The sequence below is a fragment of the Bacillus rossius genome, chromosome 1 (genome assembly GCF_032445375.1).
Source record: "Bacillus rossius redtenbacheri isolate Brsri chromosome 1, Brsri_v3, whole genome shotgun sequence".
NCBI classification, from domain to species: domain Eukaryota; kingdom Metazoa; phylum Arthropoda; class Insecta; order Phasmatodea; family Bacillidae; genus Bacillus; species Bacillus rossius.
In genome coordinates, this window is record NC_086330.1 from 91118753 (window position 1) to 91134688 (window position 15936).

At 40.0% G+C, this 15936-nt stretch overlaps 1 protein-coding gene across 1 annotated transcript in view; it reads left to right on the plus strand.

Moving 5' to 3' along the window:
• The first annotated feature begins 6803 nt into the window (after window positions 1-6803).
• Window positions 6804-15936, plus strand: part of LOC134539884 (pumilio homolog 3) — a 46006-nt gene continuing 36873 nt past the window's right edge. The window contains exons 1-2 of the mRNA XM_063382233.1: window positions 6804-6964; window positions 14002-14285. Coding sequence (XP_063238303.1) covers window positions 14042-14285 — 244 coding nt within the window. The 5' untranslated portion in view covers window positions 6804-6964; window positions 14002-14041. The remainder of the gene's footprint in view (window positions 6965-14001; window positions 14286-15936) is intronic.

A 15936-nucleotide genomic window follows, 5' to 3' on the forward strand; every position in this document is an offset into this window, starting at 1 on the left:
AGTGCCTAGTGTCATCCTGGTGTAATTTCTGTAGGGCAAATTAGTGTGCATAGTGTAACTGTAACTGCAAGTGTTACTGCCGATTGCAATTAAACGTCCACTCCGCACAACCCGTGCGCGATGTGTATACGACAGTGCACACCGGACACGTATATGTTATTTTGTGAACTTCCCAAATTAAGTTAGAGATCAGCGTGCTATGCTGTGTAGGGCCAGTAGTGTATCGATATCCAGGGATCCCTCACACCACGACCACCGCCGCCGTTCCTAGCGGGCCACGCAGGGGCATTCGCACCCAACGACCCACCTCGTGGTTAACCACCGAGTTAGCCTGGCGCCCTCCCGGACACGTTTTCAGTAAAACACCAGCCTTCTCACTAGGAACTACGCCAAACCTCGAACATGATAACCCAGACGATGGCAATACAACAGTGAAAAGCGCTCGGCAGGCAGCCATTGAAGGCCTTAGTTCAGACCTTAAACCTCCTACAGGACGAGGTGCATGTTTTGCATTAGTGCATGCAGGTAATGAGGACGGTTTTGTTCAAAATGCTGCCCTTACTTTCTTGTGCATAAAGAACACAGCTGACGCTCATGATGAAATAACCGCAGATGGGTATGGAAAGTGATTTGCCTATCAGCTTTTGCCAAACACTCCAGAGGGATTTGTTATTGTTTTGGATAATGCGTCATACCATAGCAGGATGTGTGAACCGATTCCCATGCAACGTTGGTGTGTGGGGGATATAAGACTGTGTCTCACGGAGAAAAGCATTCCTTATGATGCCAGTAGGTATGATAAAGCGGGAATTGCTACACATAGTAGGACAAGAAAGGCACAAGTACAAGAAATACAAACTTGAAGAAATAGCCAAATGCGTAGGTCGAACTGTACTTTGCGTGCCCCCGTATCATTGCGAGCTAAACCCTATTGAAATGGTATGGGCCCAAGTGAAATCGTTCGTAAGACTGCATAACACAACTTTCAAGGCACATGATATGGAGTCCTTAATAACAAAGGGTATGACCTCGTATCAAAAGAAAACTGGAAAAATTGTGTACAAACTGTGATAAACATGGAAGAAGAGCTGTGGAGAGCTGACGAACTTCAAGATGATGAAAGATTTTTGATAAGTTTAGCCTCGTCTAATTCATCCCAGTCATCTCCATCGCCCCAACCCCATTCTTCTGGTCAGCTCTGTGCTACTCTTATGGAAGGGGTATCAACATTGGTCAGCGGTAGCGATAGTGATTAAAAGGTATGTGATGTTATTAATTTCTTAATCAAGTTAACATTGCATTTATCGTTTTTAATTCCTATGATTGAAATGAGTGTGAACAGATTCTTGTTGTAAGTTAAAGTAAAAAAAAAACTCCTTATCGGCACAGCCTAAAGGCACAGGAAGATTTTGATGATTATATTTCTTTACATTAGAACAAAAAGGGATTTTTATATCCTTAAACCCATATATTTGTCTTCCCCTTGCAGTAATGGTTGCTACAAAAATATTTTAATCGAATCTTGAACATAATATTATGTAAAATGTATGAAATAAATACGAAGGAATTTAATAGCGTTCATGGTACAAAATTTTGCATTATTATTCTATCCTTCTCAACACCAAACATCTTATCAAACATTGTTTTGGACAAAGTTTTGGAAAATAATTATGATATTTATGGCCCGTCTACAATAGCGATGTCCTAAACTGTGTCCGAATGACACTCGTCGCTGATTGGTCCACGTGACCCTCTGACATCTGCGTCAAGTGGGCGAAGGTCCAAACCTACCTTGTCCGAAGACATTCATTAATTTGAACTTTTTTCCCAATCTATGTACTTCGGACACAGAAAAAGAACAGAACACACACGATATTTGAATTTCCGGTTCCCGTATGAAAACTTGGTGTTTGTTTTTGTTAAATATCTGAATAAATATATAATATTGAACTCCCACAACTTTCATAAGTCCAATATCAAACCACAAAGCATCAAAACAATAAACAAAAACATTTGGTTTGGCCCATTTACTGCGCTCTGGTCACAACTTTAGAAATCAATATTTTCCGACATCGGACATCTGTGGCCAGGGCAGTTTTGGGTGAGACAATGTGACGACACTCACATTCGGATAAGGAGCCGGTCCACGCACAGGTTCGGACTATTGTAGACGGACTCTAACAAACAATTTAAACAGATTTGATAAGGTGTCTACTAAGGCAGTTACTTTTTTTTTTTGTCCAGAGAAATTTTTTTTCAAACCCATGCAGATATGGCTGGTCGGATCAAAAATGTATTTAACATTTTTTGGCATTAGGTACTCCGAGTTATCATACGTTAAAACGGATGCGATATTATTCATATTATGGGAGTTGTTGCGATTTTTCTGTTTTTCAAAAAATCTTTCCCATTTCGACCCAATTGTTCGGATTTTTCCCATAACTTACTCGACCGAGAATTTCCATTACCAAATTTTATTTATCATTACGGACATGACTTGTCCAAAAATACGGCATTTATCGGGCCCATGAAAATGTGATATATATATATATATATATATAGACACACACACACAGGATGTATCAAAATTCATGTTACAACGCTTGAGGGTAGAAAGCTCTTATTATTTTCAACCATTTTTGCCAGTAAACATGTTGCCGGAAACGCGTAGTTAAGCCCCTGTAGCCCCAGAAAGAGTCAGCGTAGGCAACCCGTTGTAGCGTGTCATGTTGTGGATGTGCGGGCGTTCGAGTAGAGAAATAACCTTTTTAATCATGGTACAGATTTTAATTTCACTCTGTTATCAATCACAGCTTCGGCTTTGTTTCACAACATTGAAATTGTTTCATATGTTTTAACAACGTGACAGCCTAAAGCATCGGCTCAAAAACACGCCCAACTTGAGCGACATAGAGGTGGCAATGGCGAATCATGTTTTCACGGATACGCTGCAGCATGTGTGGAGTCGACCTTATGATTTCGAACACTTCAATGATTCTACCGTTTCTACTGGCGTAGCGTAGATAAGCCCTTTTACGTAACCCCACAGAAAGAAATCTAACGGGGTTGCGTCCGGTGACCTTGGCGACCATGCGACAGGGCCCGCTCGTCCAATCCATCGGTTTGGAAATGTTTGGTTTAAATACTCTCGCACTTGCAGGGAAAAATGAGGTGGTGCCCCGTCATGTTGGTACCACATCACACGTCGGACACTCAAAGGAACCTCTTCAAGAAGACCTGGTAGTTCGTTCTGAAGGAAGTGGAGGTATCCTGCGCCGGTAAGTCGTGGCGGAAGAAAAAAAAAAGCCCGATGAGTACGCCGTCAACAATACCGGCCCACACATTAACTGAAAAACGTTCCTGGCGAGCTGTAACACACGTTGCACGCGGATTGACATCATTTCAAACATGACTGTTGTGCGAATTAAGAATAGCGTCTTGATTGAACTTGGCTTCATTGCTGAATAAAACCGCTAACTCGGGGTTCCTCAATACTCTTCGAATGTACCAACGAGAAAAGGTCATGCGAAGAGGATAGTCCGCCGGACCCATGTGTTGCACTTTTTGAAGGTAGTACGGGTACAAGAGTTGCTCATGAAGAAATCGGCAAACAGCCATTTTGTCAGCGTCCATATCGGAACCTTCTGCCCTTGTGCTTGTATCCGGACAGTGGAGGCAGGAAGCGTCATGACGCGCCGAACTTTCTAATGTGCCGTTATTCCAAATTTATAATTATAATTAGTCATTATTATTTCTAGAACCCTCGTATTCTAATGACATCTGTCTGAATTAGTTGGCGGAAGGCCTATAATAATAATACATAATAAAATTGAGATTAATAATATTTGAAAATAATGTAACGGCCGAAAATACTGTTGGATACCAGGGAAAGCTTTTTTGTTTTTTTAATAGCTAGCCAGACGATCAGGAACAGCGGGACACGATGAGGAAATAACAAACGCAGAAGGAAACATTGAAGGACAGGTGAAGCGGGAGTTTGGGGGGGAATGTTTGCTAACGCAAGCATAACACGGCCGCGGAAACAAACAGGGGGATTGCCGTGCGCTCAGCGGGCGCAACCTTGATCACAGCGCAGCGAATCTCGGTCATAGGCACAGGGAAGGAGGGGGAGTGTGTAACGACGTCAGAAGCGGCGCCGAAGCGGAACTGTTTATGTTTTGAAAAACACACGCAAACAGGGTCATGACGGGCTTCTTAAACGGGGAGATTTTATTCGAGAAGGCAGAGTCACAGATGCAGTGGGAAGCCATGCTACTCCGCAGCCGAGACGACACGACGATTGGTGAGTGATCAGCCACGATGCGACGATGGTTCAACACTAGACATCAGCACAACGGCCTTATGCCCATGTAGCTGGTAATATTCGATATCTCTCTCTCTCATTTCAAAAACTAAGAATACGCAGTTTAACAATAATGCGGTAGAAATTATGAATAATAAATTAATTTAAACCGTCACGTAACTTGGGATAAATTAGTCTGCAACAGTTGGTAACTGCACAAACAAGTAAGAGACAAATGTGGTTCAGAACAAGCTCTAGGAAATGGCCGACAGCACGGTTTATTTATTAACGACAGTATCCCTGATAGGCACGACTATGGTTCAGTAATTATGTGTAATTTATGTGTGATAAATAGAATTGACGTCCCTCGGCTTCTGGTCCCTATTTCCCTGTTTGCTAGAAATGTCCGTTATGCCCGTACTGCTCTCGTCGGAGAGGTGTGGGTCCAGGCCGACGTGGCCGGGACCTGGAAATGCGGGACCTGGAGGGATGTTGAGGTAGAATGACAGGTAGATCGAAAGGACCACTCGATGTTAATCGGTTCACGAGCTCTTTTATTTCGTTCAGAGAGCTTGCCGCGGCCTGGCGGATCCGTCGCGGGGTGCGCGCCCCTCCCACGATGACCCGGACTCCCGATGACCGTCTCGTACGGCCCAGTCGTTCCGACGCGTACTGGCGGTTCTCCCACGTAACAAAGTTCCAGATAATCAACTGTTTCGCGGAGGCACGTGACGCGTGCGCGGTCCCTGCGTACTGACTCGTAACGTCGGCGATGGTTCGGCAGTGAGCAACTATGTCCCCCACAAAGACACGTGATGCGTGCGCGGTTCTTACGTACTGACTCGTGACGTCGTCGAAAGTTCCGCGAAGCGTAACAAGTCTTACGCGTCCTATAAAGACCGACTCGTGACGTAACTTACGTACTCGCAGCTCGGACACCCAATCGCATGGGCGGCACATCATAGGCAGCACGGCTGCTGCGAAAATGCTCGTCCTATGGCGGAGTCGCCGGACCGTGAGCTCGACAACCCGTCTCGCGATCAGCGCGGAGCGGAGCGCACGTCCGCCGCTGCTCGAGTCCTGAGTTCAACTGCTCTCCCCCGCCCGTCCGCGGGCCGTCGCGCGCGGACTGCGGGGGAGGGGAGGGGAAATCGGCCGGCGTGGGAGAGCGCCACCCCTCGCGACGCGGATGAGCGCCAGGCCGCGCTTACATACAGACACTGCGACACGTTTACAAGAATTACACGATTATTATATGATAGTTAATACATTACAGTTACATTATTTACACCCTTAAAAAAGTCACGGTCATTAGGAAAGAAAATATATACACACAGAAACATTTACACATTAACACTGTTTCACTGGCGTGCTAGGGCGCACTCGGGTGCGTCCCTGGCCGATGCACACACTGGAGGTTCACTGGGGGGAAAACAGGCCCCCTCAGGCCCACGTCGGTGGCCAGGTACGGCCTCTGTATCTGGGAGGGTACGATGACTGTCGTCAGAATGTTATAAATTGTAATTATAAAGACACAGAAAGTGGAGGATTATATATGTGTTGAATAAAATGTTAGTTGAAACTGCGGAAATAATCATGTTCTTGTGGAAACGTTCACCCTTAACCTCTTTATATAAAATGTTTTGCAAATAGGGACTCGTCACCCTACCTTAAGGATTATTAAGGAAAAACACGAGTGGTGGAACCGCCCCCAGAACTTGATACTCATGACAGGGCCATCACGATTTCAGGAACACAGACGATCCCGGTAGATTCACTTCCATTCCCTTTCCCCATCATCCTTCACGATTCATTTCACTATCATCATTTCACGTACATATTCCCTTCATTTCCATCTTTACGGTCGACACAGATAAGTGTGAGTCGACGGCCGTAACAATAAAAAGTCAAGCTGGAGACTGTCTGTCACTTGTTGACTACTCCAGTGGCTATTGGCAAGTAAAAACAGGGAGGTGAATTAGGTTGATTAAAACTGTGGATCATTATTGGAAGAAGGCTGCAAGGTACGTTCCGGACGTTTATTAATTGCGGTTTCCCACGGGGGAAACCGCTGAACCCCTACGACATACTTTCACTATTAAGGGTTGTTCTGTTAATTAAAAATCGCTTAATTACTCGCAGCAATTAATGATGTATGAGGAATGTTTGGTGGTGTTGGCATATGGATGTAATCTGTGAAACCACTCACCGACGTCGACGGCTCGCTTGACTCACGTGACATGGGCTAGGGGTACCTTCCGTTAGCGGGGATTAATACTGGCGGGTGGAGGCCTGGCTTTATGGCCTTCGGAGGGACTACGACAGTACATACTTCACAGACTCAAATAAAAATTAAAATTTTTATACTTATTTTAAATGCAAGTAACCTATCAAAAACCAAGTAAAATGATTTTAAACTTACTTTGGAAAGTTATTATTTACTGATGGTGTAGTATCTATAAACAAAATTTTTAAAGTGAATTTTTTGCTGTAGTAATTTCTTTACGAATAGCCACGAGGTCTGCGTGCATAATTTTATTTTGGAGTAAATTTAGGAAAGAAGTTGGTAGCTAAATGTTTACATTTTCTATTGATGAAGGAGATGCACGTGTTGATCTTACGTGTTTGAATAGTTGTATGAGCGTTAATTATTTCAAAAAGGTATTTACGAGGATTTATTTGAAAGTCTATTGCTTTGTTACTGTTTAACCTTTTTTTTTGCAGTGGAATTTTAGCTAGAGCTATAGGTTAGTACAACACAAATTTTAAGACGTTATTTCTAATGAGAACTACATATCTCCCTTATAGTATGTATGTGGCTTTGTATTTTATTTATTATGTTTGGGGGAGTAATTTACAACACGATACCATAACTGTATTGATTACGTCACCAACATGGAGGCGCAGATGTCATTACCACCCCTTTATATTTTTAAAGGACATGCACGAAAATATGAGGGTTTTGGGTAGGCTACTTTCACGTGCTTTTTTTGTACAAAATATGTTTCGTTATGAATCTAACTTTCGGGTCTCGTCATTTATACTTAGGCTCTACCTATTCTCTTATAGAACACAATACTGAAGTTATATTTTCTACAGTTTTGTATTATGTTATATAATCCTACTAGTTAAGTATATTTTGTGATACCATGTTTTTGTATTTTAATTATTTTTTTATGAGTCTGCTAGAGGTAAGGCCAGCCAGCCCACCAGCCTGGCATGTCAGCCTGCAGGATTCCTAGTGGGACCCTCCTCCCTCATTTATCCTTGAGGGTATGACACAGGTACGAGAATGCGGTTGCTTTCTGACTACCATTCTCGCAGGCCTTACCATAGAATCTGGTTGCCTCTCAATCTCTCTGGAGTATTTGGCAGGTTCCCCAGAACCCAGTCATAAAGTAACTATGATTTTTTTTTCTCATAGTTTTGAGTGTTAAGTTGGAGGACTTTGATGACGTGACACTTTGAAAGGCTTCGAGACCTTTCCTGGGCAGTACTTTAGTGGTATAAAAGGTAGGCTGACCTGTGAGTGACTCCCCGGCAAGTGATAATGGGTGACAAGTGATTGGCTTCATGTGTGTGAAATCAGAGCATCAAGGATGATGTTGCGGCGTGGTGGATGAGTGAGTAGTGCAAATTAGTTTGTTGGGATTAAGGTGCGTATGAAGAGCACTTCCAATGGCCACTCAAAATTCAAGCCACCCACTTTCAATAGCCAATATTGGTGGGCATTATGCAGGCGTCAGTTCAAGGCAACTGCAGAAGTGAATAACTGGAGTGAGGAAGAAAGAGCTTCAGAACTCCTATTGGCCTGTCTAGGACCTCTGCTCAAGGTGCTTCAGACCATACCATTACCATTTCTGGACCAGAAGGACTATGGGTAAATATGTACAGTCGCGGTAGATGCCAAAAAAAATGCTAAAAATCCGAAAACACTTTTATTCTGTGCTCTTTCACTTCCTCTTTTCAAATCAACCGGCGGAGATAAGAAATTCCAAATACTTTATGAGATATAAAATTTTTTAATTTAGCAATACAACGCCCGTTTAACCCTTCGAACGTCGCCATTTTTTATTTTGACGTGTGTTAGTGAATGCGTAATAAATAAAATGGTCGATTAGGTCAGGTCAGTTACATTATAAATACTTTCAAACTAAGTGGACATTAAAAATAATGTGAATTTAATTTAATGGTTCTTTAGTTTTAAATTATTTATAATGTAACTGACCTGACCTAACAAAACCCGGACAAATGATGAACATTAACAACTCACGTAATTTCTTTTTACTTATCACTTGCGCAACAATATACAAATAAAAAAAATAATACTTTAAAATTAGAAACGTTAAAAACTCACCTAAGTTGGAGGCGGGTACATTTCCTTTGCCACTATAAGTAAATGATGTAGTCGTTCACGGCAGAAGTTGACCGATTAATTAAACATCGTATTGAACAATAAATGAATAAATAATCAAGTATTGGTTCATTTGAATACTGACCAATCAAGGAATAAATAATCACCTATTGGTTCATTTGAATACTGGCCAATCACGGAACAGTCATGTGACAAAATTGTCCAATAAGAAATATGATACTCGTAAACAAGAAACCTTATTATCTAAGACAAGAAACAATGGTGATCGCCGCATACTACGCAGGTATTGTGATGAAAATTAAAAAATTCGATATCTCCTAAAGTATTTGGAATTTCTTACCTCCGCTGGTTGATTTGAAAAGAGGAAGTGAAAGAGCACAGAATAAAAGTATTTTCAGATTTTTAGCATTTTTTTTGGCATCTACCGCGACTCTACATATGATGAAATTTAAAAATTCGATATCTCCTAAAGTATTTGGAATTTATTACCTCCGCCGGTTGATTTGAAAAGAGGAAGTGAAAGGGCACAGAATAAAAGTATTTTCAGATTTTTAGCATTTTTTTTGGCATCTACCGCGACTGTACATATTTACCGGACTATGATGTATTAGTAGAAGCTCTTGTGTTGAGGTATGGGGACTGACACATGAGTGAGGTGTGCAGGACTGCTTCTCAGAAACAGTTAAGGAATTTGAGGTTGACATTGAGAGGCTTGTGCACCTTGCCTACCCAGAGGCTCTTGCAGTGTTTTGACAGAAGCAGCAGCTGATGGACTTAAGGATGCAGAAGTGCAGCAAACCCTTAGTTTGGCTTGCCACAAGAAGAGCTTTGATGCCCTTGTCACACCCTGGAAATGGAAGGTTCCTGCATTGCCTTGAGAAACATAAGCATCAAGGTTAGGCAAAATAGAACCAGATTCGAAGTGCAGTAAGTCCCCAATAATTGTGCTTCACCTGGCACGAACTAGGGCACATTCAATAAAGGTGAGAACATACTGAGTAGGACTGCTCAATGGGAAAAAAGACGTCATGGTTACAAATACAAAAAAAATGATTTCTAGACTGATCTGTGACCTGTGGTCCCGAAGCATGGGAGGGCAGCTGCGATGTTACATAAAGAGTGCGCAATATACTGTGTAATTGTCAAATTAATAGGCTGACATCACAGTATTAACAACAGCAAAACATTGTTACCCATTCGGGACAAAAAGGAGTAAGGAGGGGGGCAATGTTACAAGGCTGCCAGAGACATAGTTGGCCTGTGGGATTCCAAGGGAGTGGGCGCGATGCAGGTAGCATCCTTCACTTTCCTACGGCTACATGAAACTCCTATTATAGCCCGTCCCACTCTTAGATTGCAGTACACGGCTTATGGCGCGCGCTGTTGCCAAATCTCTAACACATTACGAATTTCAGGAGATGTGTGTCTTTGTAATTCGGATCGAACAAGAAGCATTTTAAGAAAGAATATCGTAATTTATAATATTTTATACTATTACACATATAAATGTGTAATAATGCCACTTTTATGTAAATTTCAAATTAAAACTACCTATTGTAGACGAAAACTTCTTATAGTTTTCTTTTATGTTCTAAAAATCCCATATATATATATACACACACACACACACATACATACATACATATATATACACACACACACACACACATATATATATCACATTTTCATGGGCCCGATAAGTGCCGTATTTTTGGACAAGTCATGTCCAAAATGATAAATAAAATACGGCGATGGAAATTCTCGGTCAAGTAAGTTATGGGAAAACCGAACAATTGGGTCGAAATGGGGAAATGTTTTTTTGAAAAACATAAAAATCGCAACAACTCCCATAATATGAATAATATCACATCCGTTTTAACGTATGATAACTCGGAGTACCTAATGCCAAAAAATGTTTTCTAAATAAATTTTTGATACGACCAGCCATAACTGCATGGGTTCGAAAACAAATTTCAACGTACAAAAAAAAACTTAACTGCCTTAGTAGACACCTTATCAAATCTGTTTAAATTGTTTGTAAATATCATAATTATTTTCCAAAACTTTGTCTAAAACAATATTTGATAAGATTCTTGGTGTTGAGAAGGATAGAAAAATAATTCCAATTTTGTACCATGATCGCTATTAAATTCCTTTGTATTTATTTCATACATTTTACATATTATGTTCAAGATTCAATTAAAATATTTTTGTAACAACCATTACTGCAAGGGGAAGAAAAAAATATAGGTTTATGGTTCTAATGTAAAGAAATATAATCATCAAAATCTTCCTCCGCCTTTAGGCTGTGCCAATAAGGAATTTTTTTTAACTTTAACTTACAACAAGAATCTGTTCACACACATTTAATTCATAGGAATTTGTACCATAAAAGTAATGTTAACTTGATTAAGAAATTAATTACATCACATACCTTTTAATCACTATCGCTACCGCTGACCAATGTTGATACCACTTCCATAAGAGTAGCACAGAGCTGACCAGAAGAATGGTAAGCTTCCTTAATTGCATTGCACACACTCATATTTTTTGAAAAATACTCAAATACATTTAACACAATCTTGCGCTCCCTCCCGCGTAGCCTACTGATATAATTTATTTTGGGTGTTCTATCTTCCATATTTTAAATGTACGTAATAAAAATAAATGTCGAAAATAATATCACGTGTGTTAATATATAATTTGTCAAAATTATAACTGTAACGAGTCACCGGACACAACGCGTTCCTTCGTCGCGAGACGCGATACTAACTGGCAGGCGGGTTTTCAGAAATGCGTGTCTAAGGAAATACATGGTTGACTAAGGAAGCCATGTATTTGAAATTGCTTGCAGGACAGAACCCCACTTATCTAAACACACGACCCTGTTTCCTCTTACGACGGCAGCTTGTGAGAGAAACCTCTATTGCAGCGCGCTCTTGTACTGATAAGACACATCTTTAACAGCTGTTTTCACGGAAACTTTAGAAGCATTTGAGATGGAGCTGCTTTTAAAAACTAATTCAATTCATTGTGAACATTTTTCACGCTTTCGTCCCCCATCTATCTTTAACAGAAAAAAAGTTTTCCGCTGGTCAATTTTTTGATGTGTCGGTTTGTGGGAAAATGCATTTCAATATATTAAAAAAATTATTTAAGTGAAACCTGTACAGTTTTTGTCTTAACATTTGTTCTGTGGCGTCCTAATGCATTAATTTATTAATAAAAAAAATCTTAATGAAATACACATGTAGGTAATTTTTTTTTTATGTGAAACATCTCGGAATACTTCAAAACAGTTCATAGTGAATAAGTTATGTTTTTTAATTTTTTCGGACACTTAAAATATTGTTAAGTATTCAAAATAAGCACTGCCTGATGCATATTTCGTTGCTATACAATATGAAAAAAAGCTTGGTCCAAAAATTAAAATTTTAATTTCGTTTGATATTTGGCAACAACGCACGAAGAAACAAGGACAGCGCTAACGGCAATCGGCGTGTGCTAGAGAGAGAGAATGCGCCCATTTACTTCCACACTGCAATCTAAGAGTGGGATGCTCTATAGCAGGGCAAGGGCCCCCCCCCCCCCTTTTCATTGCTACCCAGGAGTTAGGGGTGCCTCTTAGTCTCGACGCGACACTTCGGAGGGCCACGAGACCTTTCCATGCGGTGAACCCAGAAGTTTAAAAAGTAGAGCCAACCTGAGGCAGGGGAGAAGCTGGTGGCGACACTGACGGATCCTCAGAGTGATACAAGAGTGAAGAGAAGTGGGTGATTGAATTGAATCCTTGGTGAGCGATAATGGATGATGAGCAAGGGTCTTCTTGTGCATAGATTGGAGTATCTGGACAGTGTCGAGGTATGGCGGACGAGTGTGCAGTGTGATGCAGTGTGTTGGGACCAAAGTGCTTTATAAGAGACAAACAGTAGAGAGAGAGCCACTGTTGAGCTTAGATCCAGTGGGTAGAGTAAATAGTGGACTTAAGAGAATGTTATTTTCTTTGTAGACTCATTTAGATTATTATAATTTAGGAAAACCAGCACATAGTAGTTAATAAATAAACTCTAAATAATTTGGGCTATCCTTTCCAGGCCTGTATTCTCACATACCTGTATAACAATATTATACTTCGCAAAAAATGTTGCATGCACTAACTACATTGATATGCTCTAACAATATTAAAAAAACTTATTGTAACATCACAACACTGTGTTAATGTAGTGTTAATTGTAGATGCTTAAAAAAGTTATTTTTGTTACTTAAGTAACTTAACTTTAGTTTTTTTAATTAGTCTACCTACAACATTTACCAAAAAATGTTGTATTAATTTCCACAAGCTGATTCTTTGTGGTAAATGTGTAGACTTATTTGATTAAGTAGCCTATCCTATTGTCATTTTGTTTTGAAATATTACTGTAAACAGGGCATGATTAATTTTTATGTTTCTTGAAATTTTCCCAGAATCATTATTTAAATTGTTACTAGTAATGTTTGATTATTTTATTTTGTAGATCTAACATCGCTATAAGTTTGTCAGTTTATTTTTTGCTAACCGGTGCTGTTCCTTGACAGAGGAGGCATTAGCCCATTTAACTTTCAATGATGGTCTATAATTAATATTTTGCATTAGCATTTAAAGTCAGTAGTAGCCCTGTTTTTTTACCTTTTTGAATGTGATGCAAATATAAATACATATAAATAAAAAAATAAAATAATGTGAGCCATTGGTAAGCTAGCATTTTTCTGTTACTCAAACGTGAATCTGAGTCACGAATGCCTATGTAATAAGAGTGTTGAGATTGAGTGCGAGGTATATTAACGCACATGTTGTATCTCAAACCAAATCACATGTTGCAGCACTTAGCAACTCAGATGTAAATAAGTAGCTAATTGTTGCTTTAAGTTACAGAAATTTAATTAGTCTTGGTAGGGCCCTCCATTCTCATGCACACCCAGGGTTTGAGTTTTGTGAACGTAGAGTTATTACCTGGTGTTTGGAGCTTTCTAAACTCTTGGAGTTTCTGCTATTTCTAGTCTTTCTGCGTAACAGGTAACCAACATTTTGCCATACATTTCAGTATCTGTCTTCAGGGTCTGTCATTAACCATTTGACTCCTAACTTTCATTTCAGTCATCTAGAGATCCAGGAATTGACGGACTACTGAAATGTGATTAAAACATTGGATCCTAGAACCCAGATAACCATTTGTTCTATCAATGGAAATATAAGGCCTCATTTTAAAACATGTGGTATCTTAGGGTAATTTTTTTTGTTCAGGTGTATTATTAAAAAAAAATGTTGAAATTTGATTATTTGTAGGTTCCAGCAACCTCGGCAGAACTGTTCAGATCACCCAGCCATGACGGACGACACTGCTCTGCCCATCAAGCAGAAGAAGCGAAGTCAGAAGAGTAGTTCTCCTGATGAACCGAACAGCAAAAAGACAAAAGCGCAGTCTGATCCACCCCAAGATAAACTTTCGATGGTCAAGAGAAATAAACAGCAAGTGAGAGAGAGGAAAGGGCAAGGAAAAACTGTACTCAAATCTGGATCTGCTAGGAAAAAATTTGAGAAAGCCACAGACACTAAACAGATTTCTGGAAGTAAGTTTTATAAAATTATTTTTTTCATTAAATAGTATTTTTATATTTGATTTATATTTCATATAGCAAACAGTGAAGTTGTTAGGGATGGATACATACAGCACAATTCATGAAAATAAGGAGAGTTTTTGGACATGACTGATATTAAGGAACCATTTGAGAAGAAAAACCAAAATCAGAATGTCTGAACTAGATTTTAAACCTGTATCCGTCTTTATGAGTGCAAGCCCACTGATTCACCTCAAGTAATAATTTATTATTATTCTTAGGGACACTAGAATACAGCAGGTTCTACAGTGTCTGGTTATGTACAGGGCAAGTCTAGATTACAATAGCTACATTGTAAAAGGTGCATTTTCCTAATACAGTTTAATGTAGTTAAATCTAGAAGTTTTATTTTCCCATGTACCAAAGCACCTATAACATGTGTTGCATTATATAAGGCTGGCTGCATACTTCTAAGCCAGTTTTGGCCTACCCTTGGCCTATATACCATTTTTGGTTTGCGAAGGCTCAGGAAGTGGCTTACCACACTAACAGGAAGTCACTACTCGAATGTTAAATAAATTTTAGTCAAACAAGATAATAAATTTATCTCTAAGTTTCAATCTGTCAGTTATACTTTTCAATTGATTTTAAAAATGAGTGCTGTGTTTTACTGTTACATAGCTTCGTTGCTTGTACTACTTTTTATGGTTAACCATCTCTAATTTAAGGTTGACCAGCCTTGTTTTAGGCTGACTGTCCTCTTGATGAAAGTTCATGAAGCTGGTGAAGAAAGTAACAGGTATAAAAGGTTCTTTTTCTGAGTGAACCCTAATCTTACAGCTGTCGGTTGATTTAAATTTTGTTTGTCTTAGCCACTCAGAAATGCTGCGCGTCTAAATACCCAAAGTATCATGAACCTGATAGACTTGCTTTATTACTTCCTGATTCACATTGGGCCCATGAGGTGCTGCTGAGTGCTGTACTGCCTGGATATTATTCTAACCTGGGACTTGCATGACACAGCCATTGAATTTGCACAGTGGACAGCGGTATGACTGTCTGTAGTAATGGCTGATTTGTAACCTCCTAATTCTGCACATCAGCTTGCTTGAGGTGGCGCTGCAACTCGCTGATCAGACGGCGGGGTGCATGGTGGGTGAGGATGGTGCTCATAGGGGGGTGGGGGGCTTCTGCAGTCGGCATGAAGCAATCTCAATGAGCGTATACTGGGTGTGTCCACTGTTCAATTCCTGTACACAGGCCTGGTATTCATTACATACAAATTAAATTTCTACCAATCAGTTTTACAGTGAACAACCGCTTACCTGATATGACCTTAAGAAAACATCTTTTTCGTTGTATATTTATGTAGTTTCTCTGCATTTAGATTCCATCATTGGCAATGCATTTTGTGTAGGGTTTTAGTTTACTTGAAGGTATCGTGTACCAAGTTTGTTTGATGCTTCATGATTCTAAATGTAGTGTTGTGATGTGTAACCATGTTTGCGGTGTTTAAATAGAATGCTCTTAACATTTTGTACAGAATTTGTTCAAAATGGTTGGTTTTGGAAATATGCCAGTGCTTCCCATTGGGTATAGTGGCTTTCAGTCGCACCACACGTTTGTTAGTAGTCGATGATTACATTGTCATGCTCCACCCTGC